General features: G+C 45.1%; 1 protein-coding gene and 1 long non-coding RNA gene across 8 annotated transcripts; one reads left to right on the top strand and one right to left on the bottom strand.

Annotated features, from left to right (window-relative positions):
- Positions 1-292: 292 nt before the first annotated feature.
- Positions 293-6,662, bottom strand: LOC140455478 (uncharacterized). 7 transcript variants are annotated; one of them, XR_011952866.1, is made up of 3 exons: positions 6,277-6,641; positions 1,534-3,165; positions 293-1,017 (listed from the first exon to the last, which is right to left on the bottom strand). XR_011952866.1 is itself a non-coding variant. In XM_072550402.1 (3 exons), the coding sequence occupies exon 3, from the start codon at positions 2,988-2,990 to the stop codon at positions 1,974-1,976; it is 1,017 nt and encodes a 338-aa protein (XP_072406503.1). In that variant the 5' UTR covers positions 2,991-3,165; positions 6,277-6,382; positions 6,572-6,662; the 3' UTR covers positions 293-1,973. The 7 variants fall into 7 exon arrangements, 6 of the variants coding, with proteins under 6 accessions (XP_072406503.1, XP_072406504.1, XP_072406505.1 ...); XM_072550402.1 differs by having other exon boundaries at positions 293-3,165; positions 6,277-6,382; positions 6,572-6,662; XM_072550403.1 differs by having other exon boundaries at positions 293-3,165; positions 6,277-6,382; positions 6,539-6,642.
- A 146-nt stretch (positions 6,663-6,808) lies between these two features.
- LOC140455479 (uncharacterized) lies at positions 6,809-16,767 on the top strand. Its single transcript, XR_011952868.1, has 3 exons — positions 6,809-7,261; positions 8,299-8,437; positions 13,963-16,767. It is a non-coding gene; the product is annotated as an uncharacterized lncRNA (long non-coding RNA).
- Positions 16,768-17,726: the final 959 nt, after the last annotated feature.

Genomic DNA, 17,726 nt, shown 5'->3' with positions numbered 1-17,726 from the left:
CCCCGAAACAGCTCCTCAGATGCTGCCTGACCGACTGTGCTTTTGCAGCACTACACTCTTCGACTCTGATCTTCAGCATCTGCAGTCCTCACCTTTTCCTTTCCTCCAGAATGTTTGTTCAGGTTAGTGGCAATGATGTATGTTCGTTGGGCAGGTCCACACACATTATCAAAGTGAAAGGTTTCGAGTAGGGGCGAGCAAGGTGCAGCAGAAACAATGACAATTTATTGAGTGACTGTATTCGACAACAGAAGACATAAGTGATGCTTAGTGGAAGTTCCTTATTTCAATATGTAAAAAGCAGCATGCTAATACACCACTTATTTTAGGCTAAAGCTATTTATTGCAAGGTATAAATTTAGTCAGCAGAGAAACAACAACTACAATGAGGGTTCTTGTAGCACAGTGGTAGCGTTCCTGCATCTGGGCTAGATCGACGGGGTTCAGTCCCATCTCAGGCTGTGATGGCCATGAAGGTGACCTAATAAGATCAAACACAAGTTGTTTTACTAACATTGATGTTTAAATCATTTTCCAAAACCAAGATATTTAAAAGCTCTTGGGGAGTATTTTCCTCCAAGTTTCACAGAATTCTGGATGACCGGTCCTATATGTCCAAGATGTTTTCCTGTTCCACGGTTATATCACTATTAGGTTGAACTAAGTGAAATCCTGGAATTGAGACAGTCCCCTGGAAATATATTCTGTTAGTTTTGCTTGAAGTAAAAGGCCAGCTTCCCTGAAGGTCGCCCTCATCAATCTTTGATAATTGACGATAATATTCAATCCACAATATTGTCAGAAAGAGGCGAGACATCCAACGGAAAGATAATTGCTTTGCCCCTCTCATTCGTAAACTTGCAAAAAAAACTTCCTGAAGTTAAACAAATGGGACATGATTGACATTCCTTCACTCATGGATCTTCAGTAGTTGTCTTGGTAACTCTCCCTTGCTGGTTTACCACTGCCTTCCATTCTAGGTGCAAGGCAAGAAGACAGGTCCTAGGACTATCTTGGCTGCAATAGAAATTAAACCCGCTGTTAGTATTACTGGGAACCCACTGGCCAACTGAGCTAACGGGTGCAATATCACAAGCAAATTCGGAATCCTTTCTGATTTTGAATGTTCAGTACAAAACAATTGGTGCTAGTTGTTTTTGTTCAAACATTAACAAATAAAATTAAATTCATCCGACAGAAAGTTGAACAGAAAACAAATTTGAAAACAAAATTCCTGTGTGATAGTGCTGCTACAAATGTACATTAATGAACACAGTATGGAAATATCTCACACTATTCAATAGGGTGGAGAGCCTGTTCAATATAACCATAACAATTGACCAATGGCCAGACAGATATTATTCCTGTGGCCAAATCAAAATTTAAAGGTTGAAAGCAAAGATTGCTTCAGAGTTTGAATAGAAAGTTAGATAAGAAAGAACTTCTTAAGGAAGTCATACTGTGGAATTTGCTTAAAAATGTGGAAGAAAAGTAATCGAGGAACTTTACAAGTGTGTTGAAGGAATTCCTAACCTCTTATGGCACACATTCGAGGTTCAGGCACATACTATCCAAACTTTTCTGTGAAGGGTCAGAAGTGACTAAAGGCGACAGATGAACACAAGAGTGGAGGTAACTCTGGGTGTGTCACCTGTTTATAATTCTTTGCCTAAACAATCTTCACATTCCCCTGCAGAGAGTGGTTATACCAGTATACTGCAAGAGAGTAGTTAACAAAACAATTCTGTTAGATGTCATGTTGGAGTTGTCGAATGGTAGAATCTCACAGCATTGGACCTTTGATAGCTTTATAAAAGAGACACTTGTCTGTGCTCCTTCCTCACAATCCTTCAAATCCTTGCAATTACTTTTGAAAGTTACCACTGAATATGCTTCCACCTCCTTATGCAATACATTCCAGGTCATCGCATCAAGTATTCTTCTACTTTGCGAAGGTACGGATGGAAGAATTTCTACGCAGTGTGAATGTGTCTGTGTATTTCTAGAGAGGAGGAGTAGGTGAAGCAGCTCTGACAGAAATCGCACTGAAAACGTCTGTCACCTTGGTGTGAGAGCTGGTGTTTCAGAAGGTCTGGGAACACGGTGAAACCTTTGTTGCAAAATTCACATTTGAACGGCTTGTCAGCTGCCGGAATGCACTGATGTCTCAGGAAGTAGGAAGAGCTCAAGAAAGCTTTGTCACAAACCTCACACCTGAATGGTCTCTCCCCCGTGTGGATGCGCTGGTGGACCACAAGGTACGCCGAGCTACAGAAATCTTTGTCACAAGTCTCACACCTGAAGGGCCTGTTGTCTGTGTGGCTGCGCTGGTGAGTTCGGAGATACGATGAGCTGCAGAAATCTTTATTACAAACCTTGCACCGGAACGGTCTCTCCTCGGTGTGGGTACGCTGGTGCTTCCGGAGGTACGATACGTTGCAGAAACCTTTGTGGCACACCTCACAACGGAACGGTCTCTCACCAGTGTGGATGCGCTGGTGCACCACAAGGTAAGCAGAGCTGCAGAAATCTTTGCTGCAAATCTCGCAGCGAAACAGTTTCCCTCCTTTACCAATGCACTTATGTTCCAGGAGGCCTGTCGAAGTTAGGAACGCCTTGCTGCAGGCTTTGCACTTGAATGCCTTCTCCTCTGTGTGGGTCCGTCGATGGTCCACCAGGTGTGACTGCTTCAGGAATGCTTTGTTACAAACCTTACACTTGAATGGTCTCTCCCCCGTGTGGATACGCCAGTGTTGCAGCAGTGTTGAAGCCTGTGCGAAGGCCTTTTCGCAACCTTTGCATTTGAACGGCCTCTCGCCTGTGTGAACGTGTCGATGTTTCACAAGACTGGACGAGTGGCTGAAAGCCTTATTGCACACCTCACACTTAAACGGCCTTTCCCCAGTGTGCATGCGGTGATGACTCACTAACTCCGACCACTGTGCAAAGGTCCACCCACACATGTCACACTTGTATGGTTTCTTCCCCATGTAGATGCCCTTAGGCTCCAGGACACTCTGGACTAAGGCTTTGCCAAAGTCTCACCCCTCAAGAAGACTTGAAGCAGCCTGTATTATGAAGTCCTTCCTTTGATAACGAGTAGGATATACCCGTTCCATGTTTTCTTCCTGTATTCTCAGTAAGGTTTAATACAATCTGATCTTCCTGTAAAACAAAATAAAACCAAAACGTTACATGCTCGGAAGGCTATTATTTTTCGAAAATATTTTTATTGAAAACCTTTTTAAATCTTTTTAAACATCTATATACAAAAAGGGTAACACCATCAAAACAGAAAGAAAAAAACACAGTACAGCAAAGCCATAACGCTGTATTATTATTAATGTATTAGGAGAAAGTGAGGACTGCAGATGCTGGAGATCAGAGCTGAAAATGTGTTGCTGGAAAAGTGCAGCAGGTCAGGCAGCATCCAAGGAGCAGGAGAAGAAGGGCTTATGCCCGAAACGTCGATTCTCCTGTTCCTTGGATGCTGCCTGACCTGCTGCGCTTTTCCAGCAACACATTTTCAGCTATTATTAATGTATGATCTACTATTCTACCAGAACAAACATACCAACTTTAACTTAAACTAAACTACAAACATATTAAATAAATACTAACTTAAACTGTTTTGTTTTATTCGCATGATTAGGTATTGCTCAATATCAGCCATTAAAGTAATTCTGGCAGCACAGTGGTTAGCACTGCTGCCTCACAGCGTTAGAGACCCGGGTTCAATTCCCACCTCTGTGCGGGGTTTGCACATTCTCCCCGTGTCTGCGTCGGTTTGCTCCGGTTTCCTCCCACAGTCACAAAGATGTGCAGGTTAGGTGAATTGGCCATGCTAAATTTACACTGTAGTGTTAGGTGTAGGGGAATGGGTCTAGGTGGGTTGCTCTTCAGAGGGTCGGTGTGGACTTGTTGGGCTGAAGGGCCTGTTTCCACCCTGTAAGTAATCTAATCTAAATAATCAGAGCCTTCACTTAATTAAACGTCCCTGCTCCTGTCTTTTCAACTGAGTGAAGGTCCCAACTTCATTGCCGCTGTCATCAGTCCAACTTAGCAAGACTGTCAGCTTCCTTGCCCATATCTGTTCTTAACTTCATGAATAAGACACAGACGGATCTTTCTGGATTACCTTGGTTGAATGGTTAAAGCACTGAGGTTGAAATTGATTAGTGTTTTCCAATACAAGTTCGAGTCTTGCTGACTGCACCTAAAAGGCGGCTCTTGGAGTGCAGTGCTTGTTCCCTATCGCTCAACATGTCATAACATACCCAAATAGATTGGTTAAAAACCTGTCCAATATGTACTAAAACCGTTTCTGAACAGCTTCCAAAGCACTTACTTTAGCTTTCACATTTACAAAGCAGAAAGATGACCTATTGTGTGTACAGTACTCCAGATGTGGTCTCACTAAGCACATTCTGATGTAAATACAAATGCTTTTCTTATAATCCCATCAAGATCCCATTAGCTTTGAAGGTAACAGACATGCAGCTCAGGGACGGGCTTTCCTGACCTCCCAATGTCACTCCAGCAAGACTCCATTGTGAAGCAGCTGAAAGTGGCTACTGTACTGAGTCTGGGGGCTTGGCCCTGAGCATTAACTTGGAATGATGGATTTGGTCTGAGTTGACACCTAGCTGAGCTCAATTCCAATCACCCTGGCACAGCGAACTTAGCCCTAACATTGGACATCTCAAGATGCATTTCCTGGTCAAAATCCATGAGTTGGAGTGGATTGATAACAAAATTATGAATGTATAAAAGTTAAGATTTTTACAAAGTGCTTTCAAAACAAACTTTATTATTGGTATGATGCATTTTACATGTTGATGTATAATTGTATTTTGAATATTACTATGCCGATTTATTGCTGTTATTCACATTTGGGTTCATGTTAATGTTCAGGTATTCAAATAGTGTCATATCAGAAATTAGTTTAAGAATCACTGCTGCAGATTTAAAATATCCCCATTGTTGTGTTTCAATGTACATTCCTGTCATTCAAGAAATTTCTATTTGTTTTATGGTTAAGTGCAATTCACTACACCCCCAAATACTGATTAAGAATCTTTCTCAAAACCGTCTCAATGTCTGTCTCCTGTTTCTTTTATGTGACAGAATAATACCTTAACTTCAGAAGGTGACAGAATAACACAGATGGACTGAAAAAGTGTTGATCAACTATCAAAGAACACACGAACAATGCATATTAAAATAAGAACTTTAACCTTAATTGCCGCTTGAAGAACAGACAGAGGTAGACGGATGGGACAATTGCCCCGTCCTGCTCATTGTAGTGCTGCTGTGTGTCTGCAGTTCGGAATTGTACCCCTATTGAGGAGCTGAGTAGAAAACCAGCTGGAAGGCGGCTGAGTTCAGCTTTGGAAATCGAACAACATACTATCATTATAGTTCAAAAAATGTGTGGGGGCAAAAAAGAAATAACAAGAAACATTGCGCCAACAAGATGTCCAGTGTGGAAATTAATCCATGTTTTGTTTTTTTTTGTGGGCTGAAAGCTGGCGTGCTCCTCCAGAAGCTACACAAATAACTTCAATCTCCCCGGCCCCAGGATTTCTGATTGCATCCTGGCTATCAAAAGTGGAGACTGCTCTCCTCCTAGCCCTGGTCCCTCCTTCCCTTCACCTTCACAGATCTACCTTGTTTTGAATGTCTGGGACTATTCCTCTGAGCTCCCAGTCCTGCTAACCAGCTTCTTACCTGTTACAGCTGGGAGACCCTCCGTTAAAATCCCATTCCCACGCACCCCCCCCCCCCCCCCCCCCCACACACACACACACACACACTCACTCCTGTCTCTGCAAGTATCCGGCTGAAAACTAAAACTCAGACTTAAATAATTGTGAAAAAGGACCGTCAATCGAACTCATTTCAACCACTCACGTGGCATTTAAATTTATATGGCAGTCAACCACTTTTCCCCCTCTTCTGGATAAAGCAACGAACGAGTTAATAAAACATTGAAGCATGAAAACGTTGCAAATCACACTCAGCACAGTATGGCGGTTCTCATCAGACACAATGACTGAGCTGGAGTGTGACTGTCACTGTTTTTTTGGGTAAATTTAGTAAGTTATGATGAACAATTTCCCCGGAGCGAAGTTTTATTTTCAGCCCAAATCTGTCAGGGTAAAACCAATGGAAACCACATCAATCTTGGTCTTCTGTCATGGTTGCAAGATTACGTTAAGGTTATTCCTGGATCATAACAAAATGTAATTACTGTACATGGAACTAGCCACTTACGTTCCGCCCGGCCTTCTCAGAGAGTACCTCTTACTGGAAATGGGTTTTGGTCTGAGGTAGGTTTTCTATAAGGGGCCTCGGACATGCTGCAGCGTTTTCATCGTCCCTGTCAAATCAGAAAGGAGATGGTGTGTGTAATCGCAGTTTCCAATAAACACTCTCAATATCCAACACTGAGCTCCAGCCAAACAATTCAACACACAACGCACAGAAGCCTCTCTACTGTTCCCTTCCTGAGTCCCCTCTGGACAGTCTGACCCGCCTGACTCAGAGAATAACATCACTGATGTAAAACCTGTCCAAATCTCATTCCTGCACCGTCTTCACTCCTCCCACTCGAATACAGACGTAGACAGGAACCGAGCATCCTGCAGACAAAAAGGGAGGAATATTAGGGAACACTGAGCGAACCGTTTTGACTGGCATTTCTAGCGACGAATCAGGGACTGGAGCAATCCGGCCCTCTCTCGGTCTGTTGGATGTCAATCACAATTCGCAACCAGTCAGTCTACAGTGAGAGTGGGACTTCCACTGTGCTGAGAGTGGAGGCTGAGATGTCTGAGGAGACACTGTATCAGCACAGACACACCGCTTGGCTTGATAGAGTTAAACAAATATCGAGTATGTGCTTGGACATGGGCGCCCTCACCAATATCAATAGGGATTCCAAAGTATAACATAAGATGCCAAACATTTATAATAGTTGTACACTTCCCCAGTGTCACAGACACAGCAACAGTCAAGGCAAAAGTTGGCGGTGAGCAGGTCCCTTCCTCCCCTCCTCCCCCCCCCCCCCCAAACCAATTCCTCATACATGCCCTGAGTCTCGCCATGTCTACAGTCGGGAGGACACTGTTGTCCACCCCCTTCAGCAATGCTCCTTTTCAGTGCAGGCTGGAAAACGATGTCAAGTGTCATCTTGATCAACGCCAGGATGTCGGTAGCTGCTTTACTGGATGGTCCCAGGCTGATCTTCCAGCAAAAGGTGGAGTGAGGAACAGGCTGAATAGTTATTGTACACCAAGGGGCTGGGAATGGGCGAAACTGCTCAGGCTATGTGTTTGACACCATATGACATTTGTAGATATTAACTGAAATTGAAAACATCGGGGGCGACATCGCATTTTGGAATAATTTTGGATATGGTTTGCAGCTCATGTAATGTCAACTTTGAACAGTCAGGTGATGTACTTTAAGCCCAAGGTAACGTTTCTGCTCCGCATGAGTGTCCTACCTTGTCTTATCAAAATCTATCATCACGACAATCTTATTGTCTAATCTCCCCTTAAATGCATCTGCACTATTCTGAAGGGCCTGTTTCCATGCTGCACACCTCTATGACTCTCTGTAGTACCGCATTCCACATTCCATTCTCTATGACTCTCTCTGAATTATCTTGTTGACTGTCTTGTATTGATGGCCTCTGGTTAGACTCTTCCCTACAAGAGGACTCGGTCTGTTTATTTCTTACTCCTGACTTCTGCTTCCTGGAAGCCATTGGGTGATCATCCAGCCATTTGTCTCCCATGCTCTGACATTATGCACTATGAGACTGTTATGAGGCCCATTTTCAAAGCCCTTTCGAACATCCAGATAAACTGCATCTATTACCTTACTGCTGTAAATAATGACTAATAGTGGCTCTGGCACCAGTCTTTGTAAAACACTAATTTTCATCATTTGTCAATCTGAAGGTCTCCAGTTTTTGTTTTCTGGTTTGCAGTCAGCTCATGACTCATTCAGGTACTTGTTTCCCATTTCTTTGTTCTCAACTTTAATCTATGTGTTATACTTTATCAATGGCACTTTAGAGATTCAATTTTAACTCAGTTGAACCCATTGCAGTAAGTTAAAATCAGGCTCATTGTTAACTTGTGTGTTCTTACCAACTCTTTCTGTAAATTTCTTCAAGAATTCTGCAAGTGTGGTCAAATGTGATCTTCCCTTTCGAAATCAGTGCAGAGTACTCTTATTATATTTTCAGTTTCTAGCTGTTTTCCTAACTTTCCCATTTCCCAACAGATCCAGTTTTCACCAGTGGTGGACTAGGTATGGGACATGGCTCATCCAGAGGGAAACCCAAATCTAAACCCATGAGGACCACTTTCACTGGACGAGAGCCTTATCCCATGCTGTATGAGTTAGGAACGTTTGAGTCAATGTAAGTACTCATAAGGTCTGGCACTATCAAGTCGTTTAAATGGCCAGCTCTTGAAATGTGAAAATAGCCTTAGCCTGCCTTTCTCAGTTTCAATAGATGTTTGCTGACATTAACCTTAATGCTGTCATTATAGCATGATAAATACTTGGCTACTTCCACAGTCTCACAGGGTGGCACAGTGGTTAGCAGTTTTCCTGATTCTAATTTCACCTGTTCTGAATCACTAATTATTTTCAACTCAACCAGTTCAGCCATATTCTGGAGGCAAGTGGAGCTGAATCCAAGACTTCCATCCCAGAGGTAGGGACACTACTACTGTGCCATAAGAACCAATGTCCTGGGCCATACTGAAGCAAAGTCATTACTTAATCTGCCATGTCTTTAGTGTAGCCTATGATGTTCTAGTGCCCAGTATTAAGTGGTCCTACTTCTATGACAACTGCTTAGGATAGAATCCCTATAGTGTGGAAACAGGCCACTGAGTCCACACTGACCCTCCAAACAGCATCCCACCCAGGCCCATCCCCCTACCCCATCACTGTAACCTTGCATTTCCCATGGCTAACACACTTACCCTACAAATGCCTGGACACTATGGGGTAATTCTCCCCATGTCTGCGTGGGTTTCCTCCGGGTGCTCCGGTTTCCTCCCACACTCCAAAGATGTGCAGGTCAGGTGAATTGGCCATGCTAAATTGCCCCTAGTGTTAGGTAAGGGGGAGATGTAGTGGTATGGGTGGGTTGCGCTTCGGCGGGGCGGTGTGGACTTGTTGGGCCGAAGGGCCTGTTTCCACACTGTAAGTAATCTAATCTAATCTAATCTAATCTAATTAGGCGCGGTCAATCCACCTAATATTTTGTGTTAAGCTCCTTGATAATTTAGCTTCATTTTACCACTTCCCCTCCTAATTGTCTCTTTGTCTTTATTTGTAATCTCTCTGTATTCTCCCTTTCCATTAAAATTAGTACCATACAAGTAAGGATGCAATTATTTGGTCTAATTTATTCAGTCAGGTCATGATTATTTGATCAGAGAAGTCTGATGTGCTTTGATGTTTTAGGGACTTTTGTATTGCAGTAATGGTACCCTCACTGCTGGGCCGAAAGATCCAGGTGCAATTCCCACTTGACTCAGAAAGATGTGCGAACAAAATAATTTTTAAAAATTTCTTTAAATTTTGTTTCTTGCATTGATACTGGACTATGGGTGGGTCCGCTACTTGAAGATGGAAGAGATTGAATTAAGGCAAGAATGTTTCGAACAGAATCTACGTCACAGAAAAAAGGCCCTTCAGCCCATCGGGTCAAAAACAACCACCTAAATATTCTAATCTCATTTTTCAGCACTATGAAGGTTTCTGCCTTTTACAGACAGTGAGTTCCAGAGTCCCAGTGTAGTCTGGGTGAAAAATGTTTTCCTCACATCCCCCAGAAACCTCCAGCCCTCTACCTTAAATCGATGCCATTGGTCATTGATCCCTCCATTCTTCATGACATGTTGAGGGGTGATGGTTGGATTGCCTCTTATAGGAGATGGTCATTGCTGGCCATTTGTGTGCACAAGCGTTAATTGTCACTTGTCAGCCCAAGCCTGGGTGTTGTCAAGTCTTGCTGCATTTCGACCTAGACTTCCACAGCATTTGAGGAGTCAAGAATGGTGCTGATGATTGTGTAATCCTCGGTGAACATCCTCACTTCTGACCTTATGATGGAGTGAAGGTCATTGATGAAGCAGCTGGAGTTGGTTGCGCATAGGACACTACCCTGAGGAACTCCCTCAGAGATGTCCTAGAGATGAGATGACTGACCTCTAACAACTACAACCATTTTCCTATGAGCTAGGTATGGTTCCAACAACAGTGGAGTGTTTTCCCCATTGAATGATGGACTGCTCACTGGTGTTGTTTTTGTCATAGTTTGTAACGATAACTTCATGCATGAGTGTTATACTTACTGTAGTTTAGTGACTAGGTAATCACTGGTGAATGTTTTATTTACCATCGTTGCTTTCTTATTAGTGTGCTTTATACACAGTGCTTTGTGCTGACTAGATTGTCACTGATATATTTACTGTAGTTTGGAACAGGATTTCAAATGTCCATGTTATATTTGTTATAGTTCAGCAACTGGATCCTTGCAATTCAGGTTTATGATGGCAGTGGTTTCGTGCCTTGGTGCTTATTATTGCTCCCAATTACTATAGTTAATTCATAAAGTCCTCACCAGTGTGCTTTATATTTATACTGGTTAATGATTGGGTTCTCACTGGTGTATTGTATTTACAGTAATTTAATGATTGGAGCATCGTGTGTGCCCATTATGTTTGAAGCATTAGACTTGCATTTATGTTGTGTTTTTCACAATGAAGTCATTTTCCCAAGTAGGGTCATTGTTGTCATGAAGGAGCTGATTTGCAATAAACAAACTCTCACAATGGCAATTTAATAACAAACAGATAATCTGTCTTTGACATGCTGATACTTACTGTGGTTCAGTTACTAGATCTTCGACTAGAATAATTAGAATGGTTAATGACTGAATCCATCTATAAGTGTTGTGTTTCTAATAGTTTACTGATTAGATCCTGACTGGTATATTATGTTTACTTTCCATTTGGTATTATTTATCAATTTGATTCAAAGGGAATGTCATATTCGAGACTGAATCATCAGGAGTTAGTGTTATATTTATAGTAGTTTAGTGATAAGAGTTTCATTGGTCCAAGATTCTTTCCTGCAGTTTAGAGATTGGATCCTCACTAGTCATTGCAATGTTCTCTGATGCCTCTGCAGTACTCACAGAGCAGGCTGTGTTAGGATCATTCTGATATTTGATTTCTTGTGACACACTCCAGGCATGGTGTATCGTCACGTTGTCACAATTGGCATATTGCTTTTAATCCCTTGTCCCTTTATCTCAAGAAACAGTTTATTCCAGAAAAGGTTATTGCTGGTTCTTTCAATCCATGAAATGTTATGGAAGTTGACAGTATCTCACAGGTTCAAGTCCTGCCCCGAAAGTGTGTCGTAACACCTCTGGTCATGTGGATTATACAACATCTGTAGATGAAGTGCAGACTGGTGCAGTGTTTGAGACAGCAGCAGACATCAGTCCAGGAATGATGCAGTTATATTTAGATCAAGGAACACCAACAGAAATACTGACTGAATGCTCCCAGCTCCTGAAGAGTTGGGTAAATGGTGAGGTAGTCGGGAAAAGATCTCCAAATTTAAAAATAAAATGAGATTTTTGATGTTCACAAAAATATAAGTTCAAGGTTTCATTGGCAAGTTGAGAATTTCATTAGTGTGTGGCAAAAGGTATATTTGCATCTATTCACATTTCATTACAGCCTTATTTACATGCACTTTCTCTATCCTCCCATGTGGCTGAGAGAAACTCGACAGTGAGAATTCCTGACGTCAGAGTGTGAGCAGGAGCCTGCGAGCTCTAGTTTACCACTTGCTGCACTTGGCCTTCATCCTCCTCAGCAGCCCCCCTCATCTCAGGGTGTGCTCCATCAGCTGTGAACCTTACCCATGGAGGATGACATCAGACCTGTACCAGACTTACCACATCATCCAGGCACATTCTGAAGTCTGGGATTGGAGTATTGTTCTCTACATCAAGGCTCCTCCTTGGAGTGCCCGACATTTCACAGTGTGATACTGCTGCCAGACTGCCTTGTGGGAGATGGTGCACAATCAGTCAAAGGCTGCATCTGATCTCACTCCAGGTTCGGTGTTGTTGCAGTCCAGGGAGTGGGCCCATGGCCAGTCACAGAGTCATACAGCGCAGAAACAGGCCCTTCGACCCAAATTGTTCATGCTGTCCAGGTTTCCTAAACTGAACTAGTCCCAGTTTGCCTGGATTTGACCTGTCCTGCAGTTCCATTCAGCCTGGGGAGTTGAAGTAAGTCAAGAGGAGAATAGTACAGGTATCAGTAAGGATTCAAGCCACTCATTGGTCAGGGGTTGCTATATCACTCATTAGTTAGAGTCGCTGTTCCAAGTTGGTCAGAGTGTGGGTCACACTTAATCCTGATGGGGATCTGCGCACTTAAAGTCAAGGCAGGCCTAACAGAACCACCGCTGTGGTAGAGAAATTGGGCAAGTCAATTCTGAGGTTGGAGACAACACGCTGGGCTGCTGTCTGGACAATAAATGGATGGAGGAAACTCAACATATGAAAGTAGGAGCTGACAGTCAGTCAGACAACATTTTCAGTGAACACCATCTTGGCTTCAAAGGGGTGGACAGTCCAATATAATGGGTAGCATGGCTGAGCTGAAGACCAGGGCCTCAGGCGTGAATGATTGCAGAAAGAGATGTAAATGAAAGATGAAGGTGGAAACAAATAGAAACTGAGGGTTAACATCGAGTGCAAGGATGAAAGAACATGTAGGTTTGTGGGGGCTGGTAGATTACTAGGCTGAACCTGTGACCTGAATTACCTTCCTTCCTCATCTCAATTGCAAAGGCGCAATGGAACTGGAAAACTGCAGTGACCACACCAGCAGGGGGGTGGTGTAAGAGTTCTTGTTTCTGTCTGAGCACACAGGCTCTGCCCGCGAACAATATGAGGCCCTTCAAAGGCAGTCATACAGCACGGAAACAGGCCCTTCGGTCCAATTTGACTATGCTGATGATATCCTGAACCAAACTAGTCCTATTTGGCTTATATCCCTCTGAACCTTTCCCATGCAGAGTCCAACTGTGTGGGACACAAGCAATCCTGACTACATCACTGGTATCTCAGATTGATCAGAGTCATTTCTGTGAAGTAGAAGTAATCACAGTCAGTCTTAACAGTGTGGTCACCTGCAGGTCATAATTCATAAAGACAGACCAAGTGCTCATGCATTGACAAAGACTTGGAACTGATTCCCTCTGACCTTTGAACCAAGTATTGACCAACATGTTTTTGTATTCACTGCTGCCTTTTTAGCTTGAAGTAAATGGTGATGGTGGAGTTGGGGGAAAAGCTTTCAATCATCTCACTGCCGTTACAACGGCTGACTGAATTTGTGGGACTAGACTTTTTTAGATTACCTACAGTGTGGAAACAGGCCCTTCGGCCCAACAAGTCCACACCGCCCCGCTGAAGCGCAACCCACCCATACCCCTAACCTAACATTACGGGCAATTTAGCATGGCCAATTCACCTGACCTGCACATCTTTGGACTGTGGGAGGAAACCGGAGCACCCGGAGGGAACCCACACAGACACGGGGAGAATGTGCAAACTCCACACAGTCAGTCGCCTGAGGCGGGAATTGAACCCGGGTCTCTGGCGCTGTGAGGCAGCAGTGCTAACCACTGTGCCACCGTGCCGCCCAGTTGTGCTGGATACATTAAAATGAAGTCCACTACGTCAATACAGAAGCATTCCATCCCTCTTCTTGTCAGAGTCTTCCGTATCCCACTATGTAGAGGTCTGCTCCAAACTATTATTTCTGAGTGATTCAAATGCTGATTGCTTGCGTTACTACAAACCCTTTTGTTTATTGATATTCCCCCCTACAGAATGGCTGGGACTATGACCAGTGGATCTAACCAAAGCGGGGTCTTCCTCTCCGTGGTCATACAATAACAAAAACACAGAGATACTAATGAGGAACTGATGCACCAGTAACAACCTGCAGGGGCTGCTGGACTGGCTCCATATGAAAACGTCACAGCTGAAGGTCCATTCAGGATACAGAGGAGTGATAGAATGCCCAGATTGGTGGCTCAATGGTTAGTACTGCTGCCTCACAGCACCAGGGGCCCAGGTTTGATTCCAGACTGACTGTGTGGAGTTTGCACATTCTCCCCGTGGCTGTGTGGGTTACCTCCGAGTGGTCTGGTTTCTTCCCACGATCCAAAGATGTGCAGGTTAGATGAATTGGATATGCTAAATTGCCCGTAGTGTTCAGAGGTGTGTAGGTTAGGTGCATTAGTCAGAGGTAAAATGGAGAGGAATAGGGGAGGGGAACGGGTCTGGGTGGGATACTGTTTGGAGGCTCAGTGTGGACATGTTGGGCTGAGGGGATTCTATGATCTATCAAGATGGAATGGCAGATTTGTTTGTGGGATCCTTAGCTCAGGGCTTGTCCACTTCCACCTACTTTCATTCTTTGTTGCTCTTTCCACTTCTGCTCTTTCTTTCTGTGGTGTTTTCTTTCGTTTTTTTTTCTCGTTTTTTTTTCACCGCCTTTTGTGGTGTGTGAATCAGCAGCATTCGCGCAACAGTGAGAGTGGGCCGTGTACAGGATGGGGAACACCCTCCTGACAGTTATAGACAGCAGTGAGTGTGGGCCGTGTGTAGGATGGGGAACAGCCTCCTGACAGTCAGAGAGAGCAGTGAGTGTGGGCCGTGTGTAGGATGGGGAACAGCCTCCTGACAGTCAGAGAGAGCAGTGAGTGTGGGCCGTGTGTAGGATGGGGAACAGCCTCCTGACAGTCAGAGAGAGCAGTGAGTGTGGGCCGTGTGTAGGATGGGGAACAGCCTCCTAACAGTCATAGAGAGCAGTGAGAGTGGGCCGTGTGTAGGATGGGGAACAGCCTCCTGACAGTCAGAGAGAGCAGTGAGAGTGGGCCGTGTGTAGGATGGGGAACAGCCTCCTGACAGTCAGAGAGAGCAGTGAGTGTGGGCCGTGTGCAGGATGGGGAATAGCCTCCTGACAGTCAGAGAGAGCAGTGAGTGTGGGCCGTGTACAGGATGGGCACAGCCTCCTGACAGTCAAAGAGAGCAGTGAGTGTGGACCGTGTGTAGGATGGGGAACAGCCTCCTGACAGTCAGAGAGAGCAGTGAGAGTGGGCCGTGTGTAGGATGGGGAAAAGCCTCCTGACAGTCAGAGAGAGCAGTGAGTGTGGGCCGTGTGTAGGATGGGGAACAGCCTCCTGACAGTCAGAGAGAGCAGTGAGTGTGGGCCGTGTGTAGGATGGGGAACAGCCTCCTGACAGTTAGAGAGAGCAGTGAGTGTGGGCCGTGTGTAGGATGGGGAACAGCCTCCTGACAGTCAGAGAGAGCAGTGAGAGTGGGCCGTGTGTAGGATGGGGAACAGCCTCCTGACAGTTAGAGAGATCAGTGAGTGTGGGCCGTGTGTAGGATGGGGAACAGCCTCCTGACAGTCAGAGAGAGCAGTGAGTGTGGGCCGTGTGTAGGATGGGGAACAGCCTCCTGACAGTCAGAGAGAGCAGTGAGTGTGGGCCATGTACAGGATGGGGAACAGCCTCCTGACAGTCAGAGAGAGCAGTGAGTGTGGGCCGTGTGTAGGATGGGGAACAGCCTCCTGACAGTCAGAGAGAGCAGTGAGTGTGGGCCGTGTACAGGATTGGCACAGCCTCCTGACAGTCAGAGAGAGCAGTGAGAGTGGGCCGTGTGTAGGATGGGGAACAGCCTCCTGACAGTCAGAGAGAGCAGTGAGTGTGGGCCGTGTATAGGATGGGGAACAGCCTCCTGACAGTCAGAGAGAGCAGTGAGTGTGGGCCGTGTACAGGATGGGCACAGCCTCCTGACAGTCAGAGAGAGCAGTGAGTGTGGGCCGTGTGTAGGATGGGGAACAGCCTCCTGACAGTCAGAGAGAGCATTGAGAGTGGGCCGTGTGTAGGATGGGCACAGCCTCCTGACAGTCAGAGAGAGCAGTGAGAGTGGGCCGTGTGTAGGATGGGGAACAGCCTCCTGACAGTCAGAGAGAACAGTGAGAGTGGGCCGTGTGTAGGATGGGCACAGCCTCCTGACAGTCAGAGAGAGCAGTGAGTGTGGGCCGTGTGTAGGATGGGGAACAGCCTCCTGACAGTCAGAGAGAGCAGTGAGAGTGGGCCGTGTGTAGGATGGGGAACAGCCTCCTGACAGTCAGAGAGAACAGTGAGAGTGGGCCGTGTGCAGGATGGGGAACAGCCTCCTGACAGTCAGAGAGAACAGTGAGAGTGGGCCGTGTGTAGGATGGGCACAGCCTCCTGACAGTCAGAGGCAGCAGTGGCAGACCTGGCTTCTCCTGGTTATTGGAGACCCACCTGCCAGTCAGAGCTGGCAGCAGTGGTGATGGCGACCCTCCTGCCACGATCGGAGGCAGCGTCAGCTGCAACAAGGAACTGGCTGCTCCTGGTGATCAATACAAGACCTGCTGGCTGGCCACGTCTTCAGGCTATGGCTCGGTCTGGCTGCCTGCATCGACAGTTCCAAACAGCATCATGGAGATAAGACTTAGACTTTAATATCTGGACGTTTTTCTTACCTTTTTTTGTCTTTTGTTTCTGCTGCTTTTTAAAAAAATATCTTGGTTTTGGAATCAAGATGGTGTCAGAGTATGGTAACTTTCTACCCTTTTCACTGTACCCATGTATTCCTATACTTGAGTAAATGTGACAGTAAAGTCTTTAATCAAAAAGATATCTAATTCTGATTCAAATCTTTGATACCATTTTCTCCAGTTGTGTGAAAGGCACATTACCACCTCAGGCCAGGGAAGGCCCAGGACTCAGAAGCAGAGCAATGCCATCTGCTGTAGCAGGACAGTGACCAGAAGAGCTGGGTGACCACGTGTAGTGCACATTGATCCATCTGGCCCCTTCCAGGGTTCTCACTGGGAACCTGTGTGGGATCAAGGCTGTTGATGATGAAATTTGTGCCAGATCAACTGTTTTAGCTTGTTTCCCTGTTTCAAGATCAGCATTGTAGTCTAGGCAATAGTCCTCGCCAACATAGCTGGCTTGTCTCAGGTGTGGAGTGCGATCAACTGTACGCCTGTTGTGTTGAGAGCACCTTATTGAAACAGAACTGACTTCACCAACTGAAAAGGGCAATGTCTGTGGTCATCAGTATTACAGCTTTGAAGTCTGCACCATGTAACCTGGAAGCTTCCAGGAACGCCGATTATAGGTTAGATGCCTCATGAGGATGGTTACGGAGGACAAAGGTTCTTCTCTGCAAAAATTCCTGATGATTAGTGATTTTTGAGAAGATTTTGTAGTTCAGGTTAATGATAAGTATGTAAGTTAGCTCGCTGAGCTGGAAGGTTTGTTTTCAGACGTTTCGTCACCATGACACAGTGATGATGTCACCTCGTCATGGTGCCGAAACATCTGAAAACAAACCTTCCAGCTCAGCGAGCTAACTTACATATTTATACCTGATGATTCCAAGGGTAGATACAATACAGCCCACTCTCCATCAGGGTTATCATATAGTAGACAATTGGCCTCCTGAAGATGCAGTTCTAATGCTTGGATGGAAGGGATTCCTACAGTCCAGTCCAGACAAAGTGTGTCACCGAGTCCTCGTAGTCTGTGTTCTGTAGCAAGCA

This window comes from Chiloscyllium punctatum, chromosome 30 (genome assembly GCF_047496795.1).
Source record: "Chiloscyllium punctatum isolate Juve2018m chromosome 30, sChiPun1.3, whole genome shotgun sequence".
Lineage (NCBI taxonomy): Eukaryota > Metazoa > Chordata > Chondrichthyes > Orectolobiformes > Hemiscylliidae > Chiloscyllium > Chiloscyllium punctatum.
Note: the sequence above shows the minus strand (reverse complement) of the source record. Positions and strands in the feature narration are given on the sequence as shown.